The 20,656-nt window shown below is 42.3% G+C and overlaps 1 protein-coding gene across 1 annotated transcript; it reads left to right on the forward strand.

Moving 5' to 3' along the window:
* The first annotated feature begins 8,197 nt into the window (after positions 1-8,197).
* On the forward strand, positions 8,198-20,042 carry LOC105016701 (leucine-rich repeat-containing protein 3). Its single transcript, XM_034287489.1, has 3 exons — positions 8,198-8,452; positions 17,168-17,608; positions 18,850-20,042. Exons 2-3 carry the CDS (start codon positions 17,229-17,231, stop codon positions 19,418-19,420), a joined length of 951 nt encoding a protein of 316 aa, XP_034143380.1. The 5' UTR covers positions 8,198-8,452; positions 17,168-17,228; the 3' UTR covers positions 19,421-20,042.
* Positions 20,043-20,656: the final 614 nt, after the last annotated feature.

Here is a 20,656-nt window from a genome sequence, read left to right on the forward strand (position 1 = left end):
TTTCTTTTCGCAGTAGTGGGAAGGAGATAAAAGCACCACAGCATCATAACTCGAGTTTTACTGCCATCTAGGGGCGCTTTTAGGTTATTGCAATCGGATTACTGGTCATAAATCCGACATGTATTTCTGCGTGGTTTACACACCAGATGAGTGACTGGTTTCCTCGACTGACCTGAAATAATAAATAATAAATAATGGAGAGGAAACAAAAAGTATGCTACCCAGTGGGAAATGTTACTGTATCTCAAAGTTTACCTCGGAGACATGTCACACCAATCCAACAGCAACAGTCCACCAAAGGTTTCTTCACTGTACCGAAGCCCAGAACAGAATGCCAGGAATTACGCAAGACCATTCCCTTAATATACGAAACAAGGAATTTTCTTCCACCTTAATTAACAAGCAAACATTAAAATCCGTTATTTTTTTTAACTAAAGTACATTTCTATATTAAGCAGGGCTTTTGGGCATTCGATATGTTAATATTTCAAAGCAAGTGAAAAAATTGACAAAGAAAATTAAATTTCCTAACGAGAAAGACATTGACCCTTTGAGAGTCCTAACGCATTACTGTAACTCTCACTGACATCCAATAATTATCCATAATACACCATGATCGAGTGATTCTCAGAAATTAATTTCCCAATGACACGGCATGTTCTTCTCATGACTCAGTGCGGTGTCAATCTGAGCAGCCGTGGTCTTTCCGCAGCTAATTTTCCACGGCTTGTAAAGAGGCGGACGAGTTATTAAATATGCCCTTTCTCTTTCATCTCTCTCTCTCCCATTCTCTTCTATTTCGAGAATATTTTTCAATTCAAGGAATCTTATAGGCAAATCTTATGTTTCCAAAGTGTAGTATAAGAACACTCTCATTCTTACTCTCATTCTCTCTCTCCCTCTCTCTCTTGCTGTATTTTAAGTTTCACATCATCTGTTTTGTTCTTTTTTGGTCCTTAATGTTTCTGTTCTATTGACCCCCTGGTGCTTTCTTCTATCAGTTTTTACTGTCACTTCCCGAACGAATTGTTTCCTAATTACTTCTGCCAATGTTCCGCACTGTGTTTCGTTAATTTAATTGTCCTTTACGCTGCTTATTCAGTCATGAATGTTGAGGTTTTGTTTCTGTCCCATTTTTCTGTTCCGTTGTTTTGCTGTCTGGGCTGTCAAACTTCTTCATCCGGTCCTCGGCCACCCGCGTCTCTGTCTCTATCTCTCTCACACCTGCCTTTTTCTCTTGGACTCTGTTCACCCCCCCCCCCCCCCCAAGCTTTACTTTCATCAACATGGAATTATGTTCCAAGCCCCTTGTGTAGATTCCACTCAATGCTAGGTGGTGTCATTTACCAAGGCAAGCACCAGGGTTTCTGATATTTAAACTCCTTTTGTCAGGGCTCATATATGCTTAAAACATGCTTAATGAGAAACGATTGTATATTTGATTCCAGTGGTTTTATGTGCATATGACACCTTACCCTCTTGGTCGGGCACCAGACTTTCTTCTGAGTTATGTGAATCAGATGGAATGCGCTGCCTCAGTTGTTTATAGTGGAACAGACCCGGCTGCAGCAGGAAGTGACTGGTGGGGGGCATTTCTTATAAATGAGGGGGCATATCTAATTCATATACCATGTGCAGTGTTTATGGGGAAACAAAACTGGGGGCACAGATTCAATCTGGAGGGACCCCTTTTGCCCCCTCCCCACCCCCCATGGCACCAGGCTAGTGGAGTAGCCACATGGTTCAGATAGCGCTAAACGTGTGTAGTGGTATTGTCATTCACGCCTTTGCTCTGAATACTTCCAGGCCGAAGCCGATGCTTCAATTCAATCAGAAGGGAGGAGGATTTACGCCAACTCAGGACAGTCGCCTGGCAAAAACCACATACAGTAAAATACCCCAATGCCAGGTCATGTTGCTGCTTACTAACATGGAGAAAGCAAGGGATGAAAAGTAGCAACATTTTGACTGACATGGATGTTGACTTTCTTCTTTGTAGCTGATCAGTCCAATCAATGCCAAGCACTTTGTCCATCTGGCTGCTTTTCTGGCTGCCTGCTATCCTGCCTTCCTGTCTGGCGAACAGTCTGTCGGTTGGCCTGTCTGTGTGCATATGTCTGTCTGTCTGCTTGCCTGCCTGTCTGTAATCTGTCATCACTCAGCCTACACATTACTTAATGAAATCAGATAAATGACTGTCCTTAGACAATGGCTCCACAAATGAGTTCACAACAAAAATGGTCCCATTTCAAAATAGCTTAATGGAACGATGAAAATGTCCTCTGTTAATCTTTCACTCACTCCACCAGGAATTGTCATTTTTTATCCTTATTGACAATCTAATTTCATCCAGTGGATTCTTTCCTGATTACTGCAGTGGTCACAGCCTCCAGGTCATGCAGAGAAAGAGCGATCTAGACAGAGCAAGAGAGAACAAGACAGGGAGAGAGTAAAAATCTCATCTCACCCTAACTGGATAGAAAACAACAAAACATACCCATCTGTCTTTAGCCATCCACCCATCAACGGTATGTTGTCAACCGTTAATTACTTAATCAATCTAATCTTCAGTTCCAGCCAGGGGTGTTGCAGATGTCAACCAGTCAGGCTTTTAGAGAGACAGAAGGGCAGAGACACATGGGAAGAGGTGTTCTGGGCGTTCCATCCAGGTAGTGATCCCCACAACCTATAAATTGTGACCTGCTGAAAGACAAGCAAAACACTATCCAATCTCACTGGGACTGGATCTGACCCGCCAGAACTACACAGAGCAAACAACATAACACCTCCTCTATCCGAGAATGCAAACAACATAACACCTCCTCTATAGGAGAACACAAACAACATAACACCTCTATAGGAGAACACAAACAACATAACACCTCCTCTATTCGAGAATGCAAACAACATATCACCTCCTCTATAGGAGAACACAAACAACATAAAACCTCTGTAGGAGAACACAAACAACATAACACCCCCTCTATAGGAGAACATAAACAACATAACACCTCTATAGGAGAACACAAACAACATAACACCTCCTCTATGGAAGGACACAACATAACACACATGTAGAGTACTTATTCAAGCACTAGCCAATGTGTTGAATGGTTTTACTGATGACCTGACAGGTATAAAATAGATTTCTAGTAGACCAGCCCAGGAATAGCCAATCTAGACAGACATATTAAATAATACATCGGTTTGCTTCAGACAAAAGTAACGCCTGCTTGGCTGATAGCAGAAAGTACATCAGATTGGAGGAGAACGAATGTATGAATGGGTGACAGTATCTGTCAGACACTTGAGTTCATTACCCTGAGGAGAGCCTGTGGAGATAGTTTTGTGTTTGCATATTTTGCGTAAACTCTGCACCCAGAACCAAATGTAGCTTGTTCTGGCAAATTATTTGGTTGTAAAATTTGTCACGACCTTTGTGTATACCTGCAGTGACACTCCCTTGACCTGTTCCACATTTTATTATGCTACAACATGAAATCAAAATGGATTAGTTTAGCTTTTACCACAGATTAAAAAAAAAAAAAGTCCATAATGTCTAAGTGAGAAAATACATATATAAATTGTTCTGAACTATATTACAAATAGAATACAAAGAACTACTTATTGTCAAACTGACAGGTATTCTGCCCCATTAGTCAATATTTGGTAGATGCCCCTGTAGCTGGAATTAAAGGCATGTCTGTTTGGAAAAGCTCCACCAGCTTTGCACATCCAGACACAGCAGTTTTGGTTCATTCTACTTTACAAAATTGCTCAAGCTCTGTCAAGTTGGATGGAGACCTTAGGATAACTATTTTCCTGACCTGGGAAACAAACCGTTATTGTGTTAATTAAGTAAATTAACATTATCATTAACGATCTAACATTTAAGTTAACTGTGAAAATAATTATTGGACTAATTAACTTTGGTTATATTTAACTTCTGTTAACTCAAGTCTGCTAACCCAAAATTTTAATAAATTAACTTTTCAAACCCACTAGAGTCTTAGTAAATGTTTTGCTTCAGTCTGGATTGGGGAATGAGAAGAAATACAATGCTAGCTTTGCTGAATATTTATAGTAGATTTTATTTTCAAAGTAATTTTTTTCCCTCTGCAGCAAGATTGCACTGATTGGCTTCAGTGAAAAGAACACTTGGAAACCCTCATATTTCTTGCAAGCAGCTAGTTGTGTGTTGCAAACATCATCTGTGATTGGCCAACAAAGAATGACTCTCCAGTATCTGTGAAATGGATTGGCTTTTCATTGTTATGCTGTGGCGAGACTTTCCAAAAATTAAGTACCTTCAACAATACTTTACGTTGCCTGAAAAAGTTTACCTGCCTGAACGACTACAGTCCTGTAACACTGACCTCCATCATCATGATGTGAATGACTACCACCCTGTAACACTGACCTCCACCATCATGTAGTGAATGACTACCACCCTGTAACACTGACCTCCACCATCATGAAGTGAATGACTACCACCCTGTAACACTGACCTCCACCATCATGAAGTGAATGACTACCACCCTGTAACACTGACCTCCATCATCATGTAGTGAATGACTACCACCCTGTAACACTGACCTCCACCATCATGTAGTGAATGACTACCACCCTGTAACACTGACCTCCACCATCATGAAGTGAATGACTACCACCCTGTAACACTGACCTCCACCATCATGAAGTGAATGACTACCACCCTGTAACACTGACCTCCACCATCATGAAGTGAATGACTACCACCCTGTAACACTGACCTCCACCATCATGTAGTGAATGACTACCACCCTGTAACACTGACCTCCACCATCATGAAGTGAATGACTACCACCCTGTAACACTGACCTCCACCATCATGAAGTGAATGACTACCACCCTGTAACACTGACCTCCACCATCATGAAGTGAATGACTACCACCCTGTAACACTGACCTCCACCATCATGAAGTGAATGACTACCACCCTGTAACACTGACCTCCACCATCATGAAGTGAATGACTACCACCCTGTAACACTGACCTCCATCATCATGAAGTGAATGACTACCACCCTGTAACACTGACCTCCACCATCATGATGTGAATGACTACCACCCTGTAACACTGACCTCCACCATCATGAAGTGAATGACTACCACCCTATAACACTGACCTCCACCATCATGATGTGAATGACTACCACCCTGTAACACTGACCTCCACCATCATGAAGTGAATGACTACAGTCCTGTAGCACTGACCTCCACCATCATGTAGTGAATGACTACCACCCTGTAACACTGACCTCCACCATCATGAATGACCACCACCCTGTAACACTGACCTCCACCATCATGAAGTGAATGACTACCACCCTGTAACACTGACCTCCATCATCATGAAGTGAATGACTACCACCCTGTAACACTGACCTCCACCATCATGAAGTGAATGACTACCACCCTGTAACACTGACCTCCACCATCATGAAGTGAATGACTACCACCCTGTAACACTGACCTCCACCATCATGAAGTGAATGACTACCACCCTGTAACACTGACCTCCACCATCATGAAGTGAATGACTACAGTCCTGTAACACTGACCTCCACCATCATGAAGTGAATGACTACCACCCTGTAACACTGACCACCACCATCATGAAGTGAATGACTACCACCCTGTAACACTGACCTCCACCATCATGATGTGAATGACTACCACCCTGTAACACTGACCTCCACCATCATGAAGTGAATGACTACCACCCTGTAACACTGACCTCCACCATCATGAAGTGAATGACTACCACCCTGTAACACTGACCTCCATCATCATGAAGTGAATGACTACCACCCTGTAACACTGACCTCCACCATCATGAAGTGAATGACTACCACCCTGTAACACTGACCTCCACCATCATGTAATGAATGACTACCACCCTGTAGCACTGACCTCCACCATCATGAAGTGAATGACTACCACCCTGTAACACTGACCTCCACCATCATGAAGTGAATGACTACCTCCCTGTAGCACTGACCTCCACCATCATGAAGTGCTTTGAGCGGCTGGTCAGAACTCACATCTGCTCCACCCTTCCTGACACCTTGGACCCCTTTCAATTTGCATAACGCCCCAATAGATCTACGGACGATGCCATCGTCCTGACGACACACACCGCCCTCTCCCACATGGAAAAAGACAACACATGCTTAAGGATGCCATGTGGACTACAGCTCTGCATTCAACACTATTGTGCCCGTCAAGCCTGTTCCTAAGATAAGATTAGATTAAAAAAGAAAGGCCAATGTCCTGGAGTGGCCAAGTCTAAGCTCGGGCCTGAATTCAATTGAAAAAAATTTAAAAATAGTCTAGTTGTTAATCAACAGTTAATCAAAACGTGAACTTTGTTAACCGTTAATCCATTAACCAAAAAGTTAGCTTTGATAACTGTTGATCTGTTAAATCCTTAAAAATATAATGGATGTTATCGATAAAAGTTAACGTTAAAATGTAATAATGAAAAAAATTATGTTTGCTCTAAAATGTGTACATAACACTGTACACTAGCAGTAGTTTTACAAGAAATCAGGCAAGCCTAGTTCAGCTGGCCTGCAATAGAAAGAGTTGCCATATCGAGATTCGAACCCGGGTCGCCCACGTGAAAGTCTGTGTTGTTAAACACTACATCAATGAACTGTACATTTGCTGGATGTCAGTATCGCCTCATGTCTCTATCCTGAACAAATCCTCTTTTGCCACTGGCCGTTTTAAAAGTAAATTGGCCATTCGTGAATGACATTGATACAGTTAAAATAAGTTTCTTACTAAGTTTACTTCCACCACATATAGCATCCATGTATGGCGTTTGTCACTGACCGTTTTAACAGTGTATTAGCCAGTAATAATTAGCCAGTAATAAGCTTTACCGGTATTTACTAACTTACTGGGATAGTCATAAGAATTGAGCAATTGCTAGCGAGTCTGACAAAGTTATTTCATTTCACTGAGTAAGAACTTATTTTTTTCTTTCATGGCAAAACAACAAACTTTTTTTCTTTCATTCGTGAATGACATGCGCTCTTCTTGGCCAGCTCCAGCAAAAACGTATTAATGGCCTAATTCCATTTCAAACCCCAAACATGCCCTAATTCCTTTCCAAACATCCGTAACGTAGCACTTATAAAGCACTTTATAAAGAGCCAAGTACGTGAGGGTTTGGGAAACAGACGTTAGTAACAAAGTACACCTTAAGGCTACGTGCCTCGTTAAACCGTCGTCGGGAAACCAGGGCCCTGGGCCATTGTTCCAAAACGTGGTGTTTCCTACCTGTTGTTCCTCGGAAGTTGCCATAGGGTTCTTAGTGGCCTTTCTGACTAGTACACTACTCGCCTGCATAGTACATTTTTAGGGCACTAGTAAAATCAGTGAAATTAAAAACAGCAATTATAATGGCTGTACTTAGGATAAGGACTTCAATGGACAAAAGTCGAAGTTGTTTTAGATGTATTTGGGATTGTCATCAACTAAAAAGTACCTGTAAAATATTTTAGGCAAGCTAATTTGTTTTTATTATATTTTATTTACTTTTATTTGTACTAGGAAAATATTAAACCTTTTTAAATTGCATAGGTGAAGAAATAATCTGCCATTGTACTTTTAAGATGGTCCCTTAGCCTCAACCACTAATATTCCCCCATTGAAAATAACGTAAAATCGATTTTAGAAAACGAAATGGACCATGCAAATGGTCTCCTGCTCTCTCCCTTAATCTGATTCTATATACATTACTGTGAGTCTTTATAAGACGTTTGGTGACAGTGATATTTACAAGCAAACTTCGAATATCGAACGTAAAACTAAATTTACTATAACGTTATTTTAATTTTTTGATTTATAATATTAGAGTTTCCACGTTTCTTTGAATAATAATGGTTAGTCAGGCATTAAAGCAAAATCAAATTAGAACTCAAAACTATTTACTAAGTTGGGTTTGTTGTGTTCAACAATTATTGTAATCTTTATTACTTTGTAAGAAACATAATGGGTGCGGTTGAACATTCATTTTTATAAAAGAAAATGTAATACTGTACGCAGTCAACTGGATGAGACAATGACGCAACTTGCCCTTTAAGACCGAGAAAGTGTGTTTGTGTGTGTGTGTGTGCGTGTCAGATAGGAGAGAGAAAAAATTGGTGCGCGAAAGAGATAGTTGAGATTTTCATTTTATTTTGAAGTAGCTTCGTAGTCACTTTAACAACAGTGATCAATTTGGCACTATGAGGAGTGGACACGGCTTTACTATCTCGAAAAAAATCTCTCTTCTGTCTACTATAATTACAACTGGACTCTCTGACATGTTGTCATACGAATAACCACGCTATAAAACAAATCTCTATCCGTGGCATCTTTGCGAACCCGCAGCGTCGAATCAATTTAAATGTTACGGGTAGGTAATTACGTAATAATTTTTGTTTTCATTATTGTTATTATTATTTTATCAATACATCCACTGTGGGATAAAGTTATTTAGGTTTTATATGACAAAACATATTTTCATATCGTATATTTTTTCGAGATGTTTAGACTTATTCCTGAGTTATTATATTCGTAGATTACTATGCCTTTATATCAGTTAGTCCTAAATTATTTTAAACTACTCAAAACATTAAATTATTTCGTTTGCTACTTAATTGGAATACTATAGCCTGTATTTCTACTATACGCGCACTTAATATAGCTTTCACCCTCTCGGCTTTTCTGGCTATCACCTGCCCTGAGGAAATGGGATTTGATAACACCATCGGGCTGTCATCACATTCTCCTCTATCTCTCTTCCTTCCCCTTTCTCTATATCTTCTCGGTCTCACTCTCTGGCTTTAACTATTATTCTTGTGGAGTGAAAGACACCAGTTTATTGTTTTCAAGTGTGTTAATTGGTGCGGTCAGTTTCCCGGAATATCTGCTCTATTTAGTGGGTTGATGGGTTTGTGAAAATGCTCTCTGTGTCCGCCAGAGAGACGGACACCACAAGCATTCTGTGGACGTTGTTGTTGCGAAAAGCGTGGCTGGAGCATCGTTTGACAAATAAACAATAAAACAAAAATAGATAGCATGAAATCAATAAAAAACAAGTAATAACAAAAGTATACAGTAATGTCGATAGGTTATTCACCTATCATGTGGACATTTCAAACTTCAGAAGCCCCTTTCACAACAGGTTTTTGGGTTTCTGGTGTGGGTTAAACTACCAGGTGGACATTCTAATGCCTGGCAGTCTCCTGCGCTTCGAGGACACAGCAGCTGTCACACCAAGGGAGAACTGGTGTCAGTCAGCTACATGTGACTGAGATATAGGTCACAGTCATCTGAAAACAATGAAAGCACTCCCTTATCTTTTGGTAGTCCATCTGAATGTGTGGAGAAGTGACATTAAATTACACACATAGGATGCTATTACTTGTGTATTTGTATGAACAGTAGACAGGGCACAGTTAAATGACACGCCACTGAAATTGCAGCCGAGATTCTACCAAAAGCCAAAAGAGAAGAACAATTATGACTTAGTCAATGGAAAACCGTTTGGATTAGTCCTGGGCTACTTTTTCTGACCAAGGTAAACATTCCTTCTTCGGTTCTTTCCTTCATTTAACAGACAGATGAAACAGATGGAAGCGTCATATTCTGACTGAAGTTTGCCTCTCCTTGTTAAGCCAGCATGTGCAAATATCCCAGGCTGGTTCAAATCATGAGATTAAGGGCTTCATTCAACCCGCAGTGCCGTAGATCCATGCTGATGTGTTGCATGGTTTAAATTCAATTTAATTTAAAATACAATCTATAAAAAACAACACCTATCTACACATTATACAAAGGCACTGTAATCGTGTCCTTCATAAATAATGCAGCCAGTGTCATTTTGTAAATGCCAGATTTTTATATCGAGTCGATCAAATAGATTTTTTTAAAGCCCTTTTTACATCACCAACTGTCACAGAGTGCATATGCCGATGCCAGGCTTGACACCCAAAAGAGCAGCAACAGCAAGAAGCCCAGTCCTCTTTTGGCCATGCCTGGGTGAAGATTACAAGAGTTCATCACCTTTCTGCACAACAACAACATTTTGCATTGTTCCGCTGACCAGCGGATCAATAAATATAGATGGACTGTGTCCAGAGGCACGTAAAAAAAAAGCTTGTAAACTGGTTAACCAAAACCTAAAGGCAAACTTCTGTGAGTGGTTTAACCTGCGCCAGTGGTTGCTGTAATTCAGTTCCACGAGTCAGACAGGGTGAGGGGTGTGACCATGCCCAGTTTATAGTTTTAATCGCTTGTTAGTGCCCCTATTAGCGTAATGTCATCAGTGACCCACAATTTGAAAATTTGGCCGGTGGCCACATTCGTCCGAGATTGGGGGGATTTATAATAGAGTATTATTGTGGTGGCTTGAATGCCTTGAAGTTTAATTGAGGTGACAGGCTGGAGAGTGTGTTTCCTCTGGCGTGTACGGTTTCAAAACTACAGGTGCTGGACATATAATTTGAATATCATCAAAAAGTTGATTTATTTCAGTAATTCCATTCAAAAAGGGAAACGTGTATAATGTATACATTCATTCCACTCAGACTGATATATTTCGAGTGTTTATTTTTTTAAATGTTGATGATTATAACTGACAACTAATGAAAACCCCAAATTCAGTATCTCAGAAAATTAGAATATTGTGAATTGGTTCAATATTGAAGACACCTGGTGCCACACTCTAATCAGCTAATTAACTCAAAACACCTGCAAAGGCCTTTAAATGGTCTCTCAGTCTAGTTTTGTAGGCAACACAATCATGGGGAAGACTACTGACTTGACAGCTGTCCAAAAGACGACCATTGACACCTTGCACAAGGAGGGCAAGACACAAAAGGTCATAGCTAAAGAGGCTGGCTGTTCACAGAGCTCTGTGTCCAAACACATTAATAGAGAGGCGAAGGGAAGGAAAAGATGTGGTAGAAAAAAGTGTATAAGCAATAGGGATTACCACAAAGAGTGGACTGCAGCTGGAGTCAGTTCTTCAAGAACCACCACGCACAGACGTATGCAAGACATGGGTTTCAGCTGTTGCATTCCTCGTGTCAAGCCACTCTTGAAGACACAGCGTCAGAAGCGTCTCGCCTGGGCTAAAGACAAAAAGGACTGGACTGCTGCTGAGTGATCCAAAGTTATGTTCTCTGATGAAAGTATATTTTGCATTTCCTTTGGAAATCAAGGTCCCAGAGTCTGGAGGAAGAGAGGAGAGGCACAGAATCCATGTTGCTTGAAGTCCAGTGTAAAGTTTCCACAGTCAGTGATGGTTTGGGGTGCCATGTCAATTGCTGGTGTTGGTCCACTGTGTTTTCTGAGGTCCAAGGTCAACGCAGCCGTCAAACAGGAAGTTTTAGAGCACTTCATGCTTCCTGCTGCTGACCAACTTTATGGAGATGCAGATTTCATTTTCCAACAGGACTTGGCACCTGCACACAGTGCCTAAGCTACCAGTACCTGGTTTAAGGACCGTGGTATCCCTGTTCTTAATTGGTCAGCAAACTCGCCTGACCTTAAGCCTATAGAAAATCTATGGGGTATTGTGAAGAGGAAGATGCGATACGCCAGACCCAACAATGCAGAAGAGCTGAAGGCCACTATCAGAGCAACCTGGGCTCTCATAACACCTGAGCAGTGCCACAGACTGATCGACTCCATGCCACGCCGCATCGCTGCAGTAATTCAGGCAAAAGGAGCCCCAACTAAGTATTGAGTGCTGTACATGCTCATACTTTTCATGTTCATTTTTCATACTTTGGCCAACATTTCTAAAAATCTTTTTTTTTGTATTGGTCTTAAGTAATATTCAAATTTTTGGAGATACTGAATTTGGGATTTTCATTAGTTGTCAGTTATAATCATCCCAATTTAAAGAAATAAACATTTGAAATATATCAGTCTGTGTGTAATGAATGAATGAATGTAATATACAAGTTTCACTTTTTGAATGGAATTACTGACATAAATCAACTTTCTGAGGATATTCTAATTATATGACCAGCACCTGTATATAGCATCTAAAGTAGAAAACATGTGAATTCCTCTTTTCTCCAGACTAAAGATTCCGAATGTTATATTGACGTCCGGAGTAAATGTGCATGTTTATTTACCTCTACTATTGCAGACGTTCTATAATTAACTTCCCTAAAATATATTTGACCAGTGAAACCAGTTTTGACTGCTCAAAATAATAGATCAAGTAAATATCTCTAAAACTCCAGAACATGGAATTATACCTGTCTACCAGGGGTTTCAAACCTTTTCCACCACTATTTTACGTTAGATACATTTCAACTGAAAGCTACAGTGAGTATAATGAGTGTTTACTTTAATGAGCTAACTTCCACATCTTGGGACTAAGTTAAGCATGTCTCCTTGAAGTTTACATTGTAAGGGAGGTTTTATGCAATTACTTATGACACTTTCTTTGAAATAGGTAAACCAGAATGTATATATATACCTTTTTCTACACCTCAATTCAGGTAACGCCCAGAGACTTAGGGAATTTGTGTACATATTGGTTTCACCATTTTGAAATGACAACACTTCAGTGCCTTCAGTGTCTGTTTTAAAGCATGCGTGGAATGTTGATTAGCAGAGATAGATACAACAAACCCTATGAGATGATTGTTCCAGCAATGAACACTGGGGGATATGCCCGACCCAGCCCAGTAGGGGTAGATTGGTCGAAGACCCATAGGGATGGATCGATCAATGCCCAGAAGGGATAGATCCAACAAAGCACAGTAGAGATTTTGAACAGGGCCCGGAAAACGTTTTCACTGGAAGGCTCCATTGGGATTTAAAAAATCCAGACGAGAAATTTGAGGGACAGAAAAAGAGCAGTTCTTTTAAAACTTCCATTATAGTCAGGACCTACTTTCTACCTATCTACATGTATGTAACCTCTTCCTAAGCAATGATTTATTTCTCATCCTTTAATACAATGTTGTAAGCACTTAGGTTTTCCAGGCTTGGCTGGCTGATAAACTCAAACCCTGCCAGAGTGTCTTTAATGTAATAACAGGCTTTATGCTTCGGCCCAGACTCCAACGTGACTGTGTTCCAAATCTAATTAACTATGAAGTGCACTACTTTGGACACGGACCCTACTTTAGACCGAGGGGGGGGCAACTGCAGTACAAATACCACATAATGTAGACATTCTGACCAGCTGCCCAACAGAGTCCTAGTGGACTCTGCCTAGTTAACAATAGTTAACACTCAGACAGGCCCGCTTCGTCAAGTCCGCTGTGACAGGTTTGCTTCGACAGGTCCCATTGGACCGTTCCATGCCAGCCGATGCAGTGTCACTGTCTCGTCCTGCCATGGGCTGGTCTAACTGTCATGCTGGACTGACCCCCCTGCCCCTGGTAGAGCAATAGTGGTTCTCAGCCATCGAATCCGCCGGGGCTGATGTGGTGGGTGGACTCAATTAACCCTGGTCCCTTCTTAGTGCACTGGAGTAGGATGCTGGTCCCTTCTTAGTGCACTGGAGTAGGATGCTGGTCCCTTCTTAGTGCACTGGAGTAGGATGCTGGTCCCTTCTTAGTGCACTGGAGTAGGATGCTGGTCCCTTCTTAGTGCACTGGAGTAGGATGCTGTTCCCTTCTTAGTGCACTGGAGTAGGATGCTGGTCCCTTCTTAGTGCACTGGAGTAGGATGCTGGTCCCTTCTTAGTGCACTGGAGTAGGATGCTGGTCCCTTCTTAGTGCACTGGAGTAGGATGCCGGTCCCTTCTTAGTGCACTGGAGTTGGATGCTATTCCCTTCTTAGTGCCCTGGAGTAGGATGCTGTTCCCTTCTTAGTGCACTGGAGTAGGATGCTGTTCCCTTCTTAGTGCACTGGAGTAGGATGCTGGTCCCTTCTTAGTGCACTGGAGTAGGATGCTGTTCCCTTCTTAGTGCACTGGAGTAGGATGCTGGTCCCTTCTTTGTGCACTGGAGTAGGATGCTGTTCCCTTCTTAGTGCCCTGGAGTAGGATGCTGGTCCCTTCTTAGTGCACTGGAGTAGGATGCCGGTCCCTTCTTAGTGCACTGGAGTAGGATGCTGGTCCCTTCTTAGTGCACTGGAGTAGGATGCTGTTCCCTTCTTAGTGCACTGGAGTAGGATGCTGGTCCCTTCTTTGTGCACTGGAGTAGGATGCTGGTCCCTTCTTAGTGCACTGGAGTAGGATGCTGGTCCCTTCTTAGTGCACTGGAGTAGGATGCTGTTCCCTTCTTAGTGCACTGGAGTAGGATGCTGGTCCCTTCTTAGTGCACTGGAGTAGGATGCTGGTCCCTTCTTAGTGCACTGGAGTAGGATGCTGTTCCCTTCATAGTGCACTGGAGTAGGATGCTGGTCCCTTCTTAGTGCACTGGAGTAGGATGCTGTTCCCTTCTTAGTGCACTGGAGTAGGATGCTGTTCCCTTCTTAGTGCACTGGAGTAGGATGCTGGTCCCTTCTTAGTGCACTGGAGTAGGATGCTGTTCCCTTCTTAGTGCACTGGAGTAGGATGCTGTTCCCTTCTTAGTGCACTGGAGTAGGATGCTGGTCCCTTCTTAGTGCACTGGAGTAGGATGCTGTTCCCTTCTTAGTGCACTGGAAAAGGAGACTGTTGAGGGGGCAGAGTCCTAATGTGCCCATAAACCTACAGATCGATCCTTAGTGGAACATGATTAAGGGGACATAAATACAATAGTAAACGAATGAGTGTAAATAATGTCCTGCTTGTCAGATGTGTGGGAGGGAGGTTGTGTGCGTGTGTGTGCGTGTGCGTGTGTGTGCGTGTGTGCGTGTGTGTGTGTGTGCGTGTGATTGAGGGTGTAGGAATAACATACTGGCAATATCAGTTACCACGACGAAGAGGCTTTTTCTAGGGATGCCGCATCCTGGGGCAATATACCACAAACCCTGGAGATGTCTTGTTGGTGCTGTTACTAACTGATAACCAATGCAATTACAGTGGTGGAAAGGGATGTCATGTCATAACCATGGCTTACAGTGTGTACAGAATGTCACCGCCCACTTTTTATCTACTCACAAGTTAAAGTGAAAAGATTTTTTTTAAATGTACGAAAAAACTATATTGTGGCCTGTGTGTAACTAAAGGTGGAAAAAGTCTGATTTAACATTTCAGGCTGTAAGGCAACAAAACATTTTGAAAGCGGCGGTGACTTTCTGTACCCACTGTACATTACCTTTAAAAGTGTAAAACAGGATGTGATGTCACACCCACAGGCATGCAGACCCGGCACATTAATCAGCCCACATCTCTGTTCTGGGTTGTGTGGATGTGCCACCTAGCAATCTTAACATGAATGCACTCTAAGTGTTTGTGGGTAGAATTAAAGAGTAAATATATTAAAAAGTTAAAAAGATCAAATTAAAGATGATGCAAGATTTATGTGTGATGGCCGTATACTACACCTTCTCATGAAGTATTGCTTACATTTTTTTCAAGCTTTAATCTCAACAATGAGGCACAACCAGTGATTTTTCACTCTCTCGATGTGGCAGGTCGTCAAGCGTGATGTCAAGAGTTTTCAGATGAATGGCTTTAATCTGCTTTACGTTTTCATTCCCTCCGTTATGCAGTGACCTTTATGTTTCTCAACCATAGCTTCCTGTCTGTCATCCTGTACTTCTCTATCTCTTTCCCTCTTATTTACTTTCTGTTTCTCCACTCTGGTTTTTCCTCTCTCTTTAGCTCCCTTGCTCTCTCACTTGTGCTCTCACTAGCCCCTCCCTCTCAACTCTCTCGTGCATCTCTGGTTATCGCTTCTGTCTCTTCAATTTCTCTCCCATTCTCCCCTCCCTCTCTCTTTCTTGCATCTCTCTCTCGCTCTCCTGCTGTCTGTTCCCTCGCTCTCTCCCTCTCTCCATCTTTCATTCTTTATCACTGACTGTGTCTTTAACCAGGAAGAGACGCAGACAAACCTACACCCCACATCGTTGTGTACCTAGTCTCTAGTGTGATTTTGATGAGGATATTTTAACCTTCCGGTCGTTATCTTCTAAGTCTTTTGGGTTAAATCATTGCCATTACAGAACAAGCTGTTATTTCCCAGGTGAACAATTATAGAACATTGATATTGGGCTCTGGGCTCAAAGCCACTGAAAGTTTGTTTTCTGTGTTCTTCAGTAAATTACCCACAATGCTTACTCTCCTTCACCCTGTGAGGTTCCTTCTGTCTTTCTCTGCAACACCATGGGATGTTCCTTCTGTCTTTCTCTACAACACCATGGGATGTTCCTTCTGTCTTTCTCTGCAACACCATGGGATGTTCCTTCTGTCTTTCTCTACAACACTTTGGGATGTTCCTTCTGTCTTTCACTACAACACCATGGGATGTTCCTTCTGTCTTTCACTACAACACCATGGGATGTTCCTTCTGTCTTTCTCTGCAACACCATGGGATGTTCCTTCTGTCTTTCTCTACAACACCATGGGATGTTCCTTCTGTCTTTCTCTGCAACACTTTGGGATGTTCCTTCTGTCTTTCACTACAACACTTTGGGATGTTCCTTCTGTCTTTCACTACAACACCATGGGATGTTCCTTCTGTCTTTCTCTGCAACACCATGGGATGTTCCTTCTGTCTTTCTCTACAACACCATGGGATGTTCCTTCTGTCTTTCTCTGCAACACCATGGGATGTTCCTTCTGTCTTTCTCTACAACACTTTGGGATGTTCCTTCTGTCTTTCACTACAACACCATGGGATGTTCCTTCTGTCTTTCTCTACAACACTTTGGGATGTTCCTTCTGTCTTTCTCTACAACACCATGGGATGTTCCTTCTGTCTTTCTCCACAACACCATGGGATGTTCCTCCTGTCTTTCTCTACAACACCATGGGATGTTCCTTCTGTCTTTCTCTACAACACTTTGGGATGTTCCTTCTGTCTTTGTCTACAACACTTTGGGATGTTCCTTCTGTCTTTCTCTACAACACTTTGGGATGTTCCTTCTGTCTTTCTCTGCAACACCAGCGGATGTTCCTTCTGTCTTTTACAACACCATTAAATATGGGTGTTCTGTGTGAACTTCTGTACATTGTGGAGGTTCTGTGTTCATGTTCACCCTGTTTTCTCTGGTGTTTCCCCAGGCTCAGCTGGCCCTGGCGTGTCCCTCTAAACCTGGGCTGTGTCTGGGGTTATGGTGAAGCCATGTGTCCCAGTGGGTGGACTAGATGTCACAAAGGAGATGAAAAGGAGCCAGGGAGAGGACTGGGGAGAGGGTTGGGGAAATTGAGAGGGAAGGAGAGAGGACTGGAGCACTGGATGGGGACTGGGACCCAGAAGGACCTGGGTGTCGGGACGAGCCTGGCTGGAGGCCTGGCAGGCTGGCTCGTCGCCCTGCTCCTCCTCCCCTTCCTCCCTCTAGTGGCCTCCCAGTGCCCGGACAGCTGCCACTGTGTGTGGGAGAGCAGCCTGGTGCAGTGTGCAGACGCTGGGCTCCGGGAGTTCCCCCAGGGCATCCCTCCGGACACAGTCACCCTCCACCTGGAGAGAAACTACATCCACTCGCTCCCCGAGGGCGCCTTCAGGCAAGGAAGAGTTTTTACAGTGTCATAATTGGATTGTTATTCACCCTGCTCCTTTTATGTAATTAGATATTTTTTCCTTTGTTCATATATGCATGACAATACCATAAAAATATAGTTCCCGATTTGACTTTCGTTCCCGATTTAAATGTTTTTATTTCACAACAAATTTTATTTTATAGAAATAATTAAGCAGTACAGAAAAGCAGTACCCATAGGGGAGAACAAAACAAACAAACAACCTAAACTTGCATTCCAACTGACTTTATTTCAAACAACAATAAAACAGAAAGAATCTTACATTTTATTATGTATGTATGCAAGAGCCTTGAACCAGCTAGATATGCTCTCAAATGCAGCTCCATTTATTCTGGCAGTTGATCACTCTGATGTACAGATACCATTGAGCATTACTTTGAAGAATTGATTTCTCACGCGCCGTTGAAGCTGCCAACATTATTCAGGTTTCTTTGTAATACTTGTTAATAATTGGGGTTGTCACCAACATTATTCATGAGCATAATAGAAAGAACATACTGACACTTTTTCCTAATACAACTAAATATGCTCGCCGTCGCCAGTGCTGGAGTCAGGGCAGGCATCACGGTCCAGAAAGCTTTAGTAGTTGCTCAATACCCAAAAATATGCATGAAAAATGAGGAGCATTCATTACGTTGATCAATATCTAAAAGCTTTAATTAAAATCTTCCCATATGAGTAAAATACTTTTCATCAGAATTAATTAATTTATTAAGTTCATGTTCGAGTTCATACAATACAAAGTTCATACAATAAAGCAATTATTTCATATCATGGCCTGATCCTATGCTATACCAACGCTCTCCAGATTATTATTTCATATCATGGCCTGATCCTATGCTATACCAACGCTCTCCAGATTATTATTTCATATCATGGCCTGATCCTATGCTATACCAACGCTCTCCAGATTATTATTTCATATCATGGCCTGATCCTATGCTATACCAACGCTCTCCAGATTATTATTTCATATCATGGCCTGATCCTATGCTATACCAACGCTCTCCAGATTATTATTTCATATCATGGCCTGATCCTATGCTATACCAACGCTCTCCAGATTTGCCTCGCCTTTGTCATAGGGATTACATTAACATTATGTGAGGTTGGGCAAGGATATGATAGCAAATTAGAAAACCCAAAATGGCCACGAGGCAGATTACGTAGTTATCGTTCTTCCTCTTATCGTCCTCTTCCTCCAGGGAACTCACCCAGCTGCGAGACCTCTACCTCTCCCACAACCGCATCGACTCGCTGTCCTCCGGCGCCCTGCGGCACTTGACCCCGGAGCTCCGCCTCCTCGACCTCAGCCACAATCAGCTACGCATGGTGAGCCGGCACGACTTCGGCTACACGCGGGCAGTGACTCGCCTCTACCACAACCCATGGCACTGCGACTGTGCCCTCCAGGAGCTGATGAGGACGTTGCATCTCGAGCCGGAGACGATCAACGGGATCTTGTGCGAGAGCTCGACGAGGGGCCCCGGGGAGGGGAGTCGCTGGGAGGACCCGGGAGGGACCTCGGAGCACTCTGGTCAACCCTTGGTTAAGCTGCTCGACTCCGGGGTGAACTTCTGTAGCCTCCACAGGAAAACCACGGACGTGGCCATGCTAGTGACCATGTTTGTCTGGTTCTTCATGGTGATTGTCTATGTGGTCTATTACGTTCGGCAGAACCAGGCTGAGACCAGAAGACATTTGGAGTACCTGAAGAGTTTGCCCAGTCCGAAGAAAACACAGACAGAACCAGACACCTTAAGCACTGGTTTTTGATTGGTTTGTTTATTGCCTTTCTTTTGTTTTTACCCGCTTTTTCTTCCTTTGCCATTTTTGCCATATCCACTTGTATCTACCGCTGGGTCTCAAATGGATTCAGAAAAGGTGAAGATTGTGGCATCTGCGCTTTGTTCCGCACTGCTCCTCCCAACCCAGAACTTATCTGGTTGAGTAGTGTGAGGTCAAAGACAATTAGCTTTGCAAACTGGAGCGCAATGAGACCAGACACCTCCACTCGCCAGGATGATGACGTGCGTTGCCCACAGGGTCAGCAACTCGCCAGCAAGCAGCGCTATCAAGCTTCAAAACTTGACCGCGGTGACCAGCTTGGTGCTAAGGAAGTTGGAGCCTTGCTGGAGCTATGTACGAATATTGCAGTTTTTTTTTTTTTATGGTAAGTTACAAAACATGTCTCCTCATATAAAACATCTCCTCATATCTCCTCATACAAAACATGTCTCCTCAACGGCCCACAATAAGGACTTGAACCAAAGGACTCCCAGAAGTAATTCCGCTGAAACCAATAAACATTTCTATTTAATTTAACTTTTTTAGGCTAATTGATTCTGCTCCTCTGTAATATCTCTGGCTTGAAATGTTTACAATATTTTCTTTTTGCTACAACTTAATGGTCTTTTTCTTAATAATAATTACTTTTTATCTTTAATAGTTTCACATTTTTTAAATATATTTGTATTTGTTGTATTTTACTAATGTATTTTGTATTGATTGGAGCATATGACTTTAATAGTGTACAAAAATAATAACTGAAATGACAATTTTTACTCAGAGCCAAATTATGTGATTGCTGGCAAGTCTGTTGCAAGAGTCTCAAAGACATTTAACCTAACTTCCGTCTTACCACCATCAAAACTGTTGGCTATTATCTTCATCATGGCTGGTTCTCAGTGACCTTGGCTTCTTTTGTTAGAACAGAAAAGACATTGGAAGCCTGATCAGTGTGTCTGTACTGAACCAACAAGGTTCATATGGGATGTAGCATGTTGCACAGTCTGGTCCAGCCCTTGAACCTCTGACCCTACAATGTCACTGAGTCAGAAATATCCAATCATCATCGGAGAATCCTCGATCCTCACAATATACATTCCTTCCTGCTATTCAGAATGTAGCCCGACTCTGAGACTGGATCAGTATTTCAGGCACACAATGGCCCCGCAGTTACTGCAAGCAATCATCACTAAAAGTGGCAGAATATAGAAGAAACCAGAGCAT

The sequence above is a fragment of the Esox lucius genome, chromosome 17 (assembly GCF_011004845.1).
Source record: "Esox lucius isolate fEsoLuc1 chromosome 17, fEsoLuc1.pri, whole genome shotgun sequence".
NCBI classification, from domain to species: domain Eukaryota; kingdom Metazoa; phylum Chordata; class Actinopteri; order Esociformes; family Esocidae; genus Esox; species Esox lucius.